The 17,018-nt window shown below is 37.7% G+C and overlaps 1 protein-coding gene across 1 annotated transcript; it reads right to left on the bottom strand.

Annotated features, from left to right (window-relative positions):
* Nucleotides 1-104: 104 nt before the first annotated feature.
* LOC121953707 (uncharacterized) lies at nucleotides 105-16,847 on the bottom strand. The gene is made up of 19 exons (XM_042500912.2): nucleotides 14,825-16,847; nucleotides 13,919-14,042; nucleotides 12,583-12,719; nucleotides 12,269-12,438; nucleotides 11,206-11,401; nucleotides 10,191-10,441; nucleotides 10,031-10,116; nucleotides 9,842-9,903; nucleotides 9,029-9,267; nucleotides 8,325-8,514; nucleotides 8,159-8,200; nucleotides 7,900-8,020; nucleotides 6,840-6,981; nucleotides 6,305-6,469; nucleotides 5,613-5,700; nucleotides 4,337-5,028; nucleotides 4,117-4,234; nucleotides 2,826-2,895; nucleotides 105-2,084 (listed from the first exon to the last, which is right to left on the bottom strand). The coding sequence occupies exons 2-19, from the start codon at nucleotides 14,040-14,042 to the stop codon at nucleotides 1,756-1,758; spliced, it is 3,222 nt and encodes a 1,073-aa protein (XP_042356846.2). The 5' UTR covers nucleotides 14,825-16,847; the 3' UTR covers nucleotides 105-1,755.
* Nucleotides 16,848-17,018: the final 171 nt, after the last annotated feature.

Consider the following 17,018-nt stretch of genomic DNA (forward strand, 5'->3'; position numbering starts at 1 on the left):
CTTTCTGAATTTAGTCCTTTTTTTACTTCGTTTCATTGTCTTTTGTTTCTTGAGCTTACAAGTCATTATCTTGTGCACATGAAATAATAAACTGTTCCCATAAGATATAAAAGTTGTGCATACAAGATAATTATCCTGTGGACAAGATTAAAAAAAGTCACCTTTCAGGACTTTAGCTTCCATGCAGTATTTATATGAGCTTATTTTAATGTAGATGAGCTGGTAAATTAGACCAAACCATCTGTGCTAATAAAGAGGATTTTCTTAATTTAATATTATTTAATCAGAGAAATGTTGGCATTGTCCTAAAAGGTTCTGTGATCTGGCCTGCATGAGTCACAGGCAGAGTTTCTAAAAGAGTTTTTATTTTATTCAAAAATGAGAGAAATTATATACAAAAAAACGCAGCAAAAGTTCTGCCCTGATAAAAGAGGTCGACTAACCTTGAACTTTAAGGTCTGTTGCTCCGGTCTGACAAGACGTCCCTCAAACAGCAGCACCCTCAACACTCGAAAAACAAACAAAGTGTGACTTTATAGCGATGAGATAAATGTGCACGATAAATGGAAACAAACGAACATCTGATAATACTAAATTAACTGAGTATTATGTATACTAAACAAAGATTTAAATGCAGCCATCTTTGTTTTTGCTCTCATTTTTAAGTTTAAGTTAAAAACTTTTTCATGCAGTCAATAGATACAGTATATTTCTCTCAAATTCTGATCACAAATTTGTAAAACTTTTTTTTGGTAAGTGAACTCTCCTCTTCCAAAATAATCCATCCACCTGACAGGTTCGGCTTATCAACATCTTGATTAAACATAAAATGTGCAGTTTGATCACACAAATACAATACAAAAAGTCATGAGTTTAATGTATGTTCAGTGTATAAAACAGAAGCTATGTGCCGTTATTTATCGGTTTGCTGATTTATGTATAGTTTGGCTGTAATGTGCAAAAGCTCAACATGAACTAAATTATTAAATATGGAGAAATTATTACACCTTAACTACAGAAAGTAAAGGGAGGCTGTAGACATTTACATGAGCTGTGTGGCTTGCTGAGTGACTGAATTTTGCTGCTGAAATCATTTAAACTGACTTGTATAATTAACTTATTTTGGGCATTATTTGATATACAATCCTCCATGAAAACACTTCAACTGACGTATAAAATTCACTGCTTTGAGCTGTTTTGAGCTCTGTACGAACAAAACAACCACTGCTATCAAAAAGTCAATGTACAGTTTTGTTTTTAAAAAGAAATAATAATTTAATATCAATGTTTTTTCTCTAAACTGTACAATATGAACAATATGAACAAAGATACAGTCCTGTAAACTACACGCGTGTACAGACACTTTTTACACAACAGCAGACTGCTTGTTTAGATGCATCAGATGTTAAAAAGTTTGATTTTCTATACATATTTTGGAGACACTGATTAACATGCATGCTGCCACATTATCTTTTTTTGTAAAAGGCAAATAAGAATGAGAAAACAAAACAAGGAAGTGCTAATATCTTAATTTGGATAAAAGTCAACATTTCTTGTTTTCTACCATTAAAAGTAAAGGCTGTTTTGGCTTCCTGACTGATTTAAAAGGAGCGGGATATAAGGAGAGGGAGCAGCCAATGAACGAGGGTAATAAAATTTTGATGAGGACTTGTATAAACTGTAGTTTATCCATGTGCAACAGTCCTGAATTATTCTCTCCACACAGATCGAACAGACACAATGTTCAGGCGTACCTCAGAACTCCAGCAGGAGCGTCAGCGGCTCCACAGAGCTCAGCTCCATCTCTTGTTTCTGTCCGTAGATTCCCTCCTCAACCTTCACGCCTGCCTTCCTGCATTTCACCGAGCCGGACATTAACTCCCTGCAGGCGGACACCAGGTTAGAGAAGAGCTGGGCGCCCCACCACAGCTCACACCCCCCTCTGTACTGCATCCTCCTGTTGGCCACCGGCTCCCCCAGCAGAGAGTCCTGGGGGATAAATAAAACACTCCCGGGATGGTCAAGAACGGAAACCGTGTGCCCGGTGTCTTTTCGGAAAAATTTGGTGGACATCAGACAGTTGGCTGTGGAGGAGATCATAGAGAAAGACGGGATTTATATTTATATTTAATTCAGTTGCATTCATAATCTTATACCATTGTTTTCCTGCTCTTTTTTTATTGTTAAAGCAAATCTCGTCTAGTAAAAACAACAAAGATGCAATCTCTTCATTTTACACAAGTCCATAATACTCCTGAGTGCGTTTCTTTTTGCGCACTAATTTTCCTTCTTTTTTTTTTTTAATTTTCTCTGTGTTTGTGACTTTTTCAAAAACAGAATATTTTTCCCCCAATACTTACAAATATAATGCCTGTGTAATGCAGATGTAGTACAGTTAACAGGATAATTGCATTTCTTTTCTTTCCACTACTTTCTTTGTTTGCATTAAAAGAAAAAGCAAATATATACTACTTCCAGCTCCACATATGCTCACTTACTTACATATACATATGCACATTTTAGCATTTACATACTTACTCTGTAAGTAAGCTCAACTATATGCACTGGAGCTAAGGAAATGTACATTTCTACAGGTCCTATCAAAAACAGGAGAGGAAGTTGAGACAGTAGTGGGGTCAGAGAAGGTCTGCTCACAGTTTGGTTGCAAATTCGATCCATTTATTCCAGATTTGAAAAGAATTTATTCTTTTAAATCCTCACTAATTTTCCTTCTAAGTATCAGTTTGCATGCATGTATCTGGCGATAAGATAATTTGTGAAGATAACATGCTGAGTGAAGGCTGCAGAGTAATAAGATATCTCACCCATCTCATAAACCACATCCTCAGCGGCTCCTTGGAAGAAGCACACGTAAACAACCATCCCCTCCTGGATCTGAGGACAGAGACACAATATTACTATACCATTAAATGAAGGTGTGATGAATACCGGAAAAGTTGTGCACCTTAAAGCTGCACTTCAGATAATTGAAAGGACGGACAAGGTGAGCAGACAATAACAGCTCATAACAAACCACTACATTTATTGTGGACTTCTTAATGTGACGTTTTTGTGACAAAACCAACGTGAGCTACATCACCAGCTACAATAAGCGCACATTGTTCCAGCTGATCTCTTTAATTGTCAAGTTAAATTTCACTTAACACAATGTTACTGCTGTGGTAGAAGTATTCTGACACTTAGATGACATAGCATGTTAGCAGCCACTGGATTTAAATATGTCATAATGTTTAGTATGTTAGCAAGTCAACATTGGCATAATGGTACATGGTAAAATGTGAGCATTTTTACATTGCTTTTATTTATATTTTATTTTATTTCATATTAATATTTATGACTCTGCCTTAATGTCATAGCTGATGTTGGAGCCATTATGTTATGGTTGTCCTGCTGTCTTCCCATCCATCCCATTGTGAACAAGAAATCTCAAGGGAATTTTGTAAAATTTGGAGCAAACATTTACTTGGACCGAATGATGAACTTATTTAGATTTTGGTGGTCGAAGGTCAAGGTCGCTGTGACCTCATGACTGTCTCATTCTTGTGAATGCAATAACAACTTTGGGGAGTTTCTTAAAATTTGGCACAAACGCCTCCTTAGACTCAACAATAATCTGATTATCATTTTGGTGTTCAGAGGTCAAAAATAGCTGTGACTTTGCATCTGTTTCATTCTCTTGAACTTGTTATCTTAACAACACCTTGAAGGAATTTCTTATAATTTGGCACAAACGTCCTCTTGAACTTAACATACTGCTGCCACTAAACTTGCGTGTCCACCTTGAGACTGTGCTGACTGTACAGATCTTCTGTGCTGCCTGCCTCAAGCTGGTGTGAAGCATCCAGATTTAGGAATTTTTCATGCATTATCTTCTATAAGAGCTCGATGAGTACGAACAGACACGGATGTAAACGGAAACTGCAACTTGACTGGTTAGCAGAGGCATAAAATCACAAGATGGTAATTCAAGTTATTTGAGAAATGTGTTTCTTTTGCTCTTTGTCTTGATGTATTTGTTGTTTGTGCTATAAATGACAGACAACAAATGCACAAAAGAATGAACAGACAAACACACACACACACACACACACCAACCTCCGCCCACTGAGCTTCTGCCCCGTCCAGACCTGGTCTGATCTTAACCTTCGCCTTACTGCACTGCTGGATGACCGTCCGGGCCTGTAGTCCACCGGGCCTCCGAGAGGGATCGGGGCTGCTCACACACATATATACAGCAGTTTTAAATACATATTTAGTGATATGTAAGATGGATAAAGGAAAGCCTGGTCACCAAGAAAAAAGTATTTGTACATACCTGTGCACTTTAGGAAGCGGTTTGGCTGTCTGTGTCGCAGCAGAGCCAGCGATGGTGAACACCGGCCAGGGTTTGGTGCTCGGGGCCACCACAGGCTCCAGACCACAGCTGGGGCTCCTCTTAGCCGACGTCGCTGCCTCCAGGTCTTTTCTTCTCTTCCCCAGGTGCCTAACGCGGCTGTGACTCCGGGTTAGATTCTGGGTCTTCAGCCCTCTACTTTGACTTGGAGGTTGACTCAGCTTCCTTGCGGCTTGTGGACGTTTAGGTTTTGCAGGGAGCTCGGCTGGAGGATGTGACTCTGGAGGTGGTTTGGTTACGTCCTGGACTTTGACATAGTGATGTGTTCTGGCGCTGCCCTGAGAAACAACAGTCTCTTCCTGGATCTGAGGTTGTATCTCCTCCTGATCCTGAGATTGTGTCTGCTCCTCTAACTGAAGCTCCACCTGATCCTGGACGCTGCTCCGGTTCTCAAGCTGGATGTCGTAACTGTTTGTCTCCTTAACTTCAGATTGTGGACGAGTCTCTCTTTTGCCGGACTGGAGTTTGGCCACAAGGGGGGCGTTAGGAGTCCTTGACTGGAGGATTATGGGAGATCTGCACTGGAGGTTGATGGGAGTTTTTAAATGAAGAAGTATGGGGATTCTGGGCTGAGGGTTGATGGGAGTCACAGGTTGGGGGGACAAAGGGCTGTCCTGGGACCGAGATAAAAAGTCCAAAGTGAGAGAGCGCCCGATAACTAGAGTGATATAAGAAAGTTTGCTCACGCTGGTTAGCGGTGCTTAGCTAGTACACGATTATTTACAGCATCACAAACTTTCTCATTTTACAGCTAAACAGCACACTAAGATATTTTTCTGAAAACATTTGAGGCGAGAAACAGACAATTCATGTTTGATCAGCGCTACTTAGTTATACAGTTTGACAGCAGTTCACAGTCAGTGACTGATGTGATCGACAGCTGCATTTGAGACTCTACGTCTCTGACTGGTTGTTTTCGGTTCACAGTGGCCGATTCCAACGAATGCTATTAGAGGCGATAGGAGAGGGAATGTGATTTTTTTTTTTTACAGAATATCTCAATAAAGCAATAAGACTTTATTTGTGTAGCACTTTTTTATAGAACTGTAACACAAAGTGCACACACACAAAAGTTTTCACACAGTTTCAGCAAACATGACAAAAGGTTATATTAAAACTGTTCCTTTAAGGAAAACTTCATTAGCTACATCAATGAAGTTGAAATTGTCGTTCAGGATGTTAGAGCAGAGAAACTTACCGCTCTGTTCTCTGAAGCTGCTGCTGGCTGCCTCTCTTCAACATCCCCACCATCAGTCTCGTCATCATTGCTGTAAACATCCCTCCCACTGTCAAAAGATGCAGACACACAGAATAAATAGGTGCACCAAAAGACTTTCAAACTGTAGGAACTGTATATAATTCACTATATATCATATATTATTGTGCATTGTTTTATTTTATTCCTTTTATTTTCAATATATATATATATATACATATGTTCTAGCATGACAGAGCTACAACATGTATTTTATTGTGCAACTGTAATTTGACAAATCATACTGAACCTGCTCACTGAGCTATTATTTATACTACCAATGTTACTTCTGTTTTAACTTCTATAACGTATTGTTTAACTATATTACTTATTGTACTGCTGCTGACACATTTCTACAGCTATTACTGCTTCTCCTAGTTCACCTGTAATTAATAATAATAAATTAAGTACTCTAAACAGTCAGTCAAAGTAAATGAAAGGATAAAAGCACAAAGTATAATAATAGATAAAAATATATTTTTTAAAATAGTAAAATTATATACCATCTAGTAAAATAGATTAAAATGCATAAAGAAATAAACAATACTGCTATTACTGCTTCTCGTAGTTCACCTATGATGAGAAATATGTCAGTTCTGCTTGATGACTGAAGTGCAGTGTTTCCACTCACACACCTGTCCAAATCATCGTGTGTCTGTGGTGATCTCGGCGCCTCCAGATGCGACTCTGATCCTTTCTGTTGTGTTTGGTTTTCTGGCTTCTTCCTCCTCTTCCTGCTGCACTCCTTGCAGCTGTTGATCCACTGCACCACATCGGATCTCATGGTTTTCCAGAAGTACCTGATCATGATATTATGCGCTGGTTAACAGTAAAACAGCATGGTATTAAATATCTTCACCTCCAGGGTTCAGTAACAATAATCTCAACTTAAAGAAAAATCACTTGAACACCTACAATAACCCCAACTTCATGCTAAACTTTGCCCTTTCATCTTTATTGTGTGTTTAAGTATCTTACAATAAAATATGCAGAAATTGCCGTCTGCTACTGGTTTATTTTTGGTTCAAGGTGAATTACAGTGATAAAACTAAAAGAATGATGTGTTTTTTAAGGAGGTTTTACTGTTCTGGGTCTCTGCACAATCAATAATGTTTCATCTAATTTTGACAAAAGTATGATTTATCAGTGACAAAGATGATCCCCTCTCACCTTTCATTGAGCAGTCTGAGACACTTGTTGATGTCGAGGTGGTTCAGCTCGTTGTGATAATCCAGCAGGGCGGCTTCAACTCGCTGCCTGCTCCTCAGAACCAAACGCACCCGATCTTCTCTCACATTGTGGAGCACGCCGTCTGGCAGACCAAGAAACAAGTAATCATGTTTGTGAGGTGAAATACGCACAGTTCAATCAACTTTTATAATGACAGGACCTAGAATTTGTCTTAAACCATTTGAAACCTGAGCAAATTGGCTTAATTTCTTTCAAAAACATGGGAAGAAGGCAATTAGCGATGAAAGAAAAAAACAAAAAAATTTGAAAGAAATCAATTTAAAAAAAACAAACAAGAAAATTAACTGAAAGTTTGTAAAAATAAATAAATAAATAAATAAAATTAAAAACACAGAATTGACCTGGAAAAGTGCTTAAAATTAAATAATTGTATGACATAATTTTAAATATGTAATCATGATAGCTATAAATACAGTTACGGTGATCTGATCCATCTGTTGTGACCTCCTCATAAAAGGCAATGTTAATTTGCAGCCTCACATCACAACGTTTTTGAGTTTTGACTGATTTTCCTGTCTCAGACTGTTTCTTTTTTAATAATTACTATTCCTGAAGAGGTTAAACTAGAGAAAATAATGTTAGAAAAAAATGATTTCAATTAAAATTTTTTTCAAGTTATTTCTTATTTCCTACCCTCGTAAATATTTCAAAAGCCATCATGAAAATACCAAGAAAACCATCTAAAGTTAAAAAAAGTAAACAGTTTGGACTTGAGGTGACACATTAGGCATGACTTGTGTGACATTTCCCAATACGTTTCCCATTTTGTCACACTGTTAGAGAAACTTGTGACAATATGTTTCTAGCAAATGAAAAAAGGGTCAGTTTCTATGTTTTTTGTACATGAATGCTGAGGTTATTATTTTTCATCTCTTCTTAAAGAGCTTGAGCTTCGACACACACTACTGTAGATGCATGCCTGTAAGGTTTATGTCATCACTGTATGTCATTACGTTTATTTATTTTGATTTGTGCAAACCTTTGATGGTAAACTTCTTGCAGAACCTCCTGAAGGTGTTCTTCTCCACATATGACAGTCCATGAGGATAGGTGCGTTTGGTCAGGTAGAGCTCCACGGCATCATACTTGGCAAAATAGGCCTGCCCACACAGAAAGAGATCATTATAATAAAAAATAATGTTATATAAATGGCATCAGGATTAGATTGGATTGACAATTCCTATAGGTAATATGTAATATTTTGTCAAATCCACAATATCATCGTAGCCAGAACATACCTCCTCTCTCACAGGCGGCTGGGTCGGACCTCTGGATGGCATCTGTGGAGAAATACATAAGTCAACTTTTGTTTTTAAAACAGTATTGCAATACCACTGCTACTGTCATTTTACCACATTCATTATTCAAGGATATGATGTGCATAAAGTAACTCCTCAGCCTCACCGCTGAGTCGCTGTGGACTAAGAGTGTGGGCACGGCGTCTGGATGGATGGTGACCTTATCCCCGCTGCGGTCGAAGCAGTCCTCTGTGAAGTGGGTCGAGCAAACGGACGACCAGAGACGTGGATGCCAGTTAGGACGACCAACAGCCTTCAACCACTGAGCCAGCATGGCGACGTTGTCAAGAGGAAACCTGGAGGTAAAGACATTGTATTTTGTGAAATGGCCATGCTGTTTTTCCATCGCCAAAATTTACCTTAAATTTGGAACATTATTCCTCCCTCCCACTGCATTCCTTAGGTCCTTCAGTTTTATATGATACCAGTACCATCACTGTAGCTTTAAATGAGCTCGGTACAGCGTCTCAAATACAGGGATGGCGGCTGGTGATTAATGTAAAAAATGAACGCCTTATTTGCATAATGATAAATGCATTACCACAGACAGCCCTTATTTTGTGTAGTGTATTTATACATTCTGCCATTTTTTGCCTTTTCCGGATTTCTCCCTAACCCAGATTTAAGTTTATTTTCCCTTCGAGAAATGTCCACTGGCTAAAGAAAGCACTAAATACTTGTCAAAAAAGGATCAAATATTGTAAGCGTTACTACTGAAATCTGACTGTTTAGAAAACATGAGATAGTAAGCTATCTAACCTCAGTATCTGCCTCTCTCTGCTTATCTAACGAGAAGACACGTGCTCATACTTATGGAAGGTGAGGCCGAGGCCTCTCTCCACCGGCCCGCAGCAGTTGGTGCAGTTGTTGACGCTGCAGCGGAGCCACCTCCTCTTGGATCTGTTGAGGCAGGTGTGGCAGCTGGAGATCCAGCGGGCCAGGTCTCGGGTCATGCTGGCCCAGTAGAAGCGCTTTGCGATCTCTCGCTGGCAGATTCCCTGGCCGTAGTGACCCTGGTTGTCGTGGAACTGCTGCAGGATCGAGTTTACCTGAAATAAAAAAGGTAGCGCAGTTGGTGCAGTTGTCGCAGGACTTTGTTCACTCCCCAGAAGATTCCTGCTGTTATGCTTCAGTTTTTAAAAACTGCAAACCAACAAACTTTAAGATGCTTACAGGGAATTCATTTAAACTTCATAATACACTTTAAAGGGACACTTTTCCAACCAGCTTTGCATCAAAACAGCGTGGGTAGTATGTGTAGATGTACTGTGGTCCTCCATCTAACCAGCGCACCCCCCGCCAAAACCCTGAATAACTAAACTGATGCAAAACACGTCATTGAGTGGAGTTTCCCTGGCTCTCTGGGTTTTTGCTTGAACTACAGGCTGTACTTCTGCATTTTCGTATTTCCTGCCACCATCACAGACACAAACAGTACAGAAGTTCATCAAGAAGATCAAGTAGTTGTAGGTTTTCTACATCTTCAGCAAGCACATCTGTTTTCTTTGTTTTCTAGCACCAACTTCAAAAGAAATTGTTTGTTTCTTCTGCCTAGATGGCCTATTTTTATTAAAAGGCCATATTTTTGGCAGTAAAATATCTATTTAATTACATAATGCAAACCTCCTCTCTGCAGCGCGGCACTCTGAGAGGACGAGCGAGTCGTGTGTACATCAGGACGCCATCTGAAACAGAAGTGAAATGTTTCTAATCACATTTCATCTTAATCAGGTATTATAATACTGCTCATTTGGGGATTGAAGGACGCAAATAAAAGGAGCGATGCTGTGTTTTATTACTCTCTCCACTCACCTATTAAGCTAAAGCGCCTGGCCATCCTTTTTAAGGAACTTCTGGATTTCTTGCTTTGCATAGGTAACACCCTGTGGCTCAGATACCTGCAGGATGAGACACTCAGTTAAATTTAACATGTTAAACTGTAACACGTGAATGAGGTGGTCAGGTGGTCTACCTGGCGATCTGGTTGTAAGCCGTGAAGCTTGGCTCGATAATAGTCTTCCTCCTATTCTCCAACACCACCCTCTGCACCCCTCTGGAGTACGGATCAGGAGCCGGGAGGCAGTACTGGTGCTCCTGCAGCTGCACGGGGGTTTCAGAGGGATAGATAGCCGGCTCAGGGGGGTCTGTGGTTTCTGTGGCTGGGGAGAGGAGGTCTTCCAGGGTGTTGGAGTTGAGGAAGTCCTCATCTGAAGGGACTGGAACCTGGAAACCAAGGAGTGCTTGATCAGGACCGACCAGCTGCACTCAAAACTTTCCTAAAGGCCCTTCTCCACATGTTTTATTAAGCGTTAACTAGAGTCAGGTATCTAGATTAGTGTCTCTCAACCTTTTTTTCTGTGCATGACTTCATTTCTTTGAAAGACTTAATAATAATACTAATAATAATAATAATAATAATAATAACTATGCAGCAAAAAACAGCAAGTCTATAAAAATGGGTTTTAAGAGGTGATTTTAAAAAAGTCACTGTTTCTGCAAGCCTTATCTCCTCAGGCAGGTTGTTCCCAAACTGAGGAGCCCTTATGGCAAAAACACAGTTACATTTGGCTTTAAGCCTTGAAAATATAGTAGTAAAAATCCAAGATGAGATGATGACCAAAATAAATCAGAATTTTACTCTTATTATTTTGCCTGGATAACCATTTCATGACTAGGAACCACAGATCTAGACGTGGTGTCTTCCTCTACAACTCTTCAAAAAACACATATTTGGGCTCCTGCTTATTGACTGTATTTTGTTTTCAATGCTACTTCCTGTGTGTTTGGCCTTTGCATTTAGCATGCCGCACATTTGCACATTTATTTTTGCGTATCCCAATAGTAGCACGGTCATATTCCTGAATGTATTTGATCTTCAGCCCTTACTCTACAGAAGAGAGGTAGGTTTCTATGTATGTATGTACAAAATGCCGTGCAGAGAACTTTTTTATTTATTCATACTGTATGTGTGGCCTGCATTGTGTCACCTCGTCCTCCTGCGCCGTCACTGGGATAATGGTCGGTATGGCGTCCAGTGATAGAGTCAGCTGACCCTCCTCACTCAGCGTGAAACATGACGGCTCAAAGTGTCTCGAGCAGAGGCAGGACTTGGTGCGAAGCGAGCCTTCGTCCCTCTGAGCCACCACCAGCCACCTCTGCCGCTGCTCTGCCTCCTTGGGAAACCTGAGGGACAGAGGAAGACGAGTTTTGTTTTCAAACCTGAGACAAAGTTGACCAAATGGAAAGTCTGCCTGTGGAGTAGCACTAGGCTCCATTTTAGGTTTAATTTTATTCTTATAACCTTCTATCATTACGTAGACCTGAACGAGGAGATGTAATTTCGGATGTTTGCCAATTGTTTTGATGAACATGTCGGGACACACAAAACTCCAGTTGCCTAGATGTGCCAGAGAGGCTCAGCGATCACCTTGCAAAACAAAATATGATGGTGAACGTGAAATAACAACACTCGCCATGTGCTCGACATGATAGTAAAGGGTCGAGTTACACATTTTCTGTCAAAAATCCATACGTCCATACAGTGATAGCTTTGAAAACTGTCTATTGATTTGAAAAAAAAATCTGATTGAGTCCAGTTTTTGTTTTGTAACCTGAGAAAAATTCCACAATAATTGAATTAAATCAGAAAAAATGATTGTGCTACACCTGACATGTACAGTATAACATCATCTGCATATTATGACAACATGACTGGTCACACAAAATATTTTCAATTGAATCATTCTCTATATGCTACCTGTATTTTTCTTTTTACCTTTATTCATTACTAGGTATTTTCACACCTTACTTATCGACTCATTATAGCAAGTATTATTTTTTGCATTGCCTGATTTGCATTCTGTTATATCTGCTGAAGCTGAACTACAGCTTAGACCGATGAAAACTGAGTCAGGTTTGACAATGATGAGTCTTACAAACAGAAGATGAGCCCTATTGATTCTGGTGATAATCAGAACAAACTTAACAGTATGAATATTATTGTTTTTGTTTCTAACTTATCAAAAAAACGTTCTAAACGTGGAGACTGACCTGTGGAAGCTGAGCTCAGGGTTAACGTAGCTGGAGGCATCGCATCCGTAGGCCAAACAGAAGCTGACGGGCGGCTCTGGCGGTTCGGCCGGACTTCTGCTCTGACAAACAGCACAAGCTTTGATCCAGGTCTTTACCGCCTCCGTCACTCCAACCCAGTAATACATCAGCTGGACAAAAAGACAGGAAGACTTGTGTCAAACATCACGACTCTCACCGCAGCTTCTATAATAGTGTACAATCAATTTCATATTTGATCACAATATCCAAACTGTTTTGCTCTATAGTGAGTAAATATTATCACATTAACTCACCATTATCTCCTTTACTGTTCGGCACCGGCCAGCGTGGTTGTTGTTGTCATGGTAACGCACAAGGATCTCCCTCACTTCCTCGTCGCTCTTGACAACACGGAGGAGGCGGCCTCGATAGGCTCGCCACAGACAGCCATCTGAAGGACAGAGGGAAGAACTGCAGTCAGTTACAAGGAAACTTAAAACACCACATTAATTTTTAAGATAAGATAATATAAGATAATCCTACAATGGGGAAAATTGCATTGTTACAGCAGAAAGGTATGTACAATATAAATTAAAAAAAAAACAACAACAAGACCCCAAACTCAACAGTACATTGTTAGAACATTTACTCACGTACTGTACTTTGGTACAATATCGAGGTACTTTAACTGGGTATTTCCAGAGAGGGCCGTTGTTACTTTTCAAATAAATTAACACAGGATATAGAAAAATATTTTATCCGCCCCCTTTTTAAACCAAGTGACTCACTTACAAAGGACTAATCATCCAGATTTTCAACAAAATTTGACCCAGACTGCTGAGCACTTGGGACAGACGTTACATAACTGCTACATAACACTACTGTCTTCATTACAGTTTACTTGCATTATGGCTGCGACCCAGAATTGTCATACTACATATAAAAGTCCTGGATCACCCTCTCTCAAGAAATTTGACCATTTTAATCAAATCTTTAGTGAACGTTTTCGTTTTAAGAACAGGGGTGTGAATACAAACTTACTAGATGGAAGGTAATGCTCCTTGCAACTGATAAAGGGGTTGAAAATTAATAAGAAAACTTTATTTTAATTGAAAAAAAAGTACTTGCCATTTAAATTATTAAAATCAAGCTTGAATAAAGATAGTATTGAAACAATACTATGTGTTTCATTACTTTGCCCCCATATAAGTCACTAAAAGATGTCCACTATCCAGTGAGTTCATATTTCAAACATCATTTCTGACTTTTTTTTTGAGCCACTCAGTGAGTGAAATGTCAGAAGTGTGGGAGATACAGGACTGCCATCAGGGCTGTTTCAAATGTCCACATAGCAACACATTTGAGATATATGGTAACAGACAGCAATGCTTTGTATATATTATATTTTACCCAAATGACAAATAATGCGTTTGCTCAAATAATCCAGGTTGTACCATCCAGAGAGTTTGTTATTCATTGAGTTGTTTAGGTATCTTTCATTTTTTGGCTTCCACTTCAATTTTTCAAGGTGAATGCATATTTTAGTGTATTGCTCACAAGCTTTAACTATTCTGCTCTAAGAGAGAAAAAAAGCTTTCTGATGTGTAAGATACACCTCTGTGTAAACCCGGCAGTGAAGCTATAAAATACCTTTATAGATGAAGTGTTTGCTGGCAGCTTTGGTTACTTTCTTTGAGCTCTTTGATGCGTCTGCAGGATACGTTCCTGTTCGCACAAACAGCTCCACCTTATTAATAAGGTCAAAAGAAGGCATCTGTAAAGGAGGGACAAAGACAGAGATGTAAATCTTTTACTTATATGTAATAACAAAGCAAATCAATATCAGTTAATCAAATCTTAAATTATAAATATTATCAATTTATTGATTAACAGACTGTAAAAAACTATTGATAACAATTTTGGTATTGCATTATTGTTTGATATTTATTATGTAGGAATGCTAAACTTTTTTGTTGCAGGTTATGGGCAAATTATCAAATATTTTCTTGCTTTTCACCATTTTATATTAAAAATCTCTAAGTATATGACCGTGTTTTCACATCCTTTTGAGCCCCTATCATATAATGAGCACGTCATTGATGGCAACTAAAACAAAAAAAACGTGGAGTTTTATAATTATTAAATAAGAGTGCTAAAATTCTCTTTTTGATGCTTATAAGCAAGTAATTAATCTGTTTTCTCAATTAAATACATCTGGATTTTTGACAGTAATTAAGTCGAAATATGCTATTAGGACATCGTTTAGAGCATAAATAACGCGATAGACATGAAGTCAATATTATTAGCATTTCAAAAACCAAGCATGAATCGATTTATTGGAAAAATAAATATGTAACGTTAGCTAGATTTATTAATAACAAAAATGTATTTCTTGTGTTATAGTTTTCATCTCTGTAAAATAAAAACAAAATAACCCAACACATACAGAGAGACAATCTCCATCGGTCCGACACCACAAAAATACAAATATAATTTTCATACAACAAATTTATAATGAAAAATGTTAAACTTTTCTGACTGAAAACCGTTTCCCACCTTAGATCATCTTGTGTCCGGTGAACCCAAATCCTCGTAACACCGCCTTCATTTTCCAACAAAAACTCAACTTTCAGCTCGCTATTTTTAGACTCAAATGTTCACATAAACAACTCAATTTATGTACCTTCATCTAAATGTTGACAGAAATACTCCAAATAGTTACATTTAATCTCAAACTATTAGCTAATTGTAGCTTTCGGTGGTTCGTACATTTAAGCTAGCAAGAGGAACTGTGTACCTTCCGGTGTGTGGATTTTCAAAATAATGGCTTACATTTAGCTTAAAATATTTGGCATATATCGTAATGTATTTTTTAAATGTCCATAAATTGATAAAAGATATCCAACTACTATGTGATACATGTTTATTGTGGGATTAATACGGTTTGTACTTCTTCTAAATCCCTTAAACCAAGTTATTACGTGTTTGACTATTTCTTTTGTTTTGTTTTTTTTTATTACCTGTAAATTTTACTTTTTTTTCTGTCTGCTTGTTTGTATAATCACTTCGATATTTTCTTTTTTTACATGTTCGAAATAAATCAAATCAAAAAATTGTGACTACTTTTGTTCACCTGCAAGCTTTTATTCCAAATAATCGAAACAATGTTTTCTATTTTATTCTTCTTTTAATTCTACCTTTTAAAAAATAATTTCATTCATCATTCAAAGCCTAGTGGTGACCTTTTTGTGTCATTGTGCATATTGAACATACTGGTTTGTACCTATGTTCACCTCACTGTTTGCACCCAACTATTACCTTTTTTTGTTGTTGCTGTTATATTTTGCACCTTACTGATAGCTAGTTCTCATATTTTGTATCTTACTGTTATTTAGTTTTCTATCTCGTTTGAATATGCCCTATACCTGCTGTATTTAATATTCACCATACATTTGCTTTTTTTATAATTTTATTTTAGTCCTTTTGAAAGCTTTGCATCTTCACTCATAACTTACTTATGTATTGCATTTACTGCACTGCAATTTCCCATTTTTTTACTCCCCTAATTTGTCTGTGCCTATTTCTGTTCTTGTGTAGCTAAAGAAAGTAGTAGAAAGAAATTACTGACGGCCAAAAACTCATTTTTTTTCTTTTTAGAAATAGGTTTCAGGCCATGCACATTATTGGTTTAATTTAAGAGAGCCTTATCTAACAACATTGCCCAACTACACATATATGACACTGGTAATTCTACTGCAAAATAATGCCTCATTTTTAGGTCTCTGTTTTGTGGAACCACTCATTCTCAAAGTATTCCCTGTTTTATGTGCTTTTATTTTGGCAGCAAAGGCGATTAACCGGATATTTGATTGCTGCCGTTTGATCGACGCTTGACGGAGGACTCGTTTTGGGGTTTTGACGCAGGTTGTAGATGCTGCTGTAACCCAAGCTTACTTTGTGCTGTTCATTTCCGTTCACTGAAACACAGCTGAGCGCCTCCTGCTGGCCGGAGGACACCTGACACTCATTCATAAACACTTCACTAGTATTCAGTGCACAAAGATTTTTATTTTAAAGAAATGCATCTTAATAAGATGCATTTCATCTTAATAAGATGCATTTCTTTAAAATAAAAATACCACACTGAAAATATTACAAAAGTACAAGAGTGTAAGTATCAGTAAAATGCAATTAGAGTGTAATTTGAGAATCAAAAAGTACTAATAATGCTGAAAATAGGCCCTGCAAGAAATGTATTACTATTGCTGATATTTTCATGTGTAACTATAAGTTTTCTTTCAGGCTGGACTGATTGAAAACATTTTATATGCTATCTGTAGAACATGGGTAAAAAGATGGCAACTTGGCAAGAAATGTACAGCAAATTGGAATTAATTTGTTGATTTAGACAATGTATTTAAAATAAAAGCTGGTGGAAAATGTCCTTTAACTATATTTATAATTAACATAATTTTGTCTTTAAAATTATGTTACAGAATTAGTTTTTGTTCAGAGATTTTTACTAGGTTATTTGTGAGGTAACCTTGAGGGTTTTGGAAGGCTCCTTTTAAAAAGAAATATATATATATATATACACATACACACACATATATATATATATATATATATATATATATATATATATATATATATAATAAATTTCTATTATTTATTATTAAATTTAAGAGATGGCACTATGAATTCAGCATGTTTTCTTGCATAGTGCTCTTCTATTGCAAATTTTAAACTT

The sequence above is a fragment of the Plectropomus leopardus genome, chromosome 14 (assembly GCF_026936395.1).
Source record: "Plectropomus leopardus strain MGB_pleo_1.0 chromosome 14, ASM2693639v1, whole genome shotgun sequence".
Lineage (NCBI taxonomy): Eukaryota > Metazoa > Chordata > Actinopteri > Perciformes > Serranidae > Plectropomus > Plectropomus leopardus.

Bases quoted from the DNA above. Each gene is read 5' to 3' on its own strand.
- LOC121953707 (XM_042500912.2), bottom strand. From the start codon at position 14,042: ATGCCTTCTTTTGACCTTATTAATAAGGTGGAGCTGTTTGTGCGAACA. The intron at 6,982-7,899 runs GTTTGCACAAAT...TTGGTCTGCCAG, and splicing joins CAAGAAGTTTACCATCAAAG to ACGGCGTGCTCCACAATGTG. The intron at 5,029-5,612 runs GTAAGTTTCTCT...TCTCGGTCCCAG, and splicing joins CAGCTTCAGAGAACAGAGCG to GACAGCCCTTTGTCCCCCCA.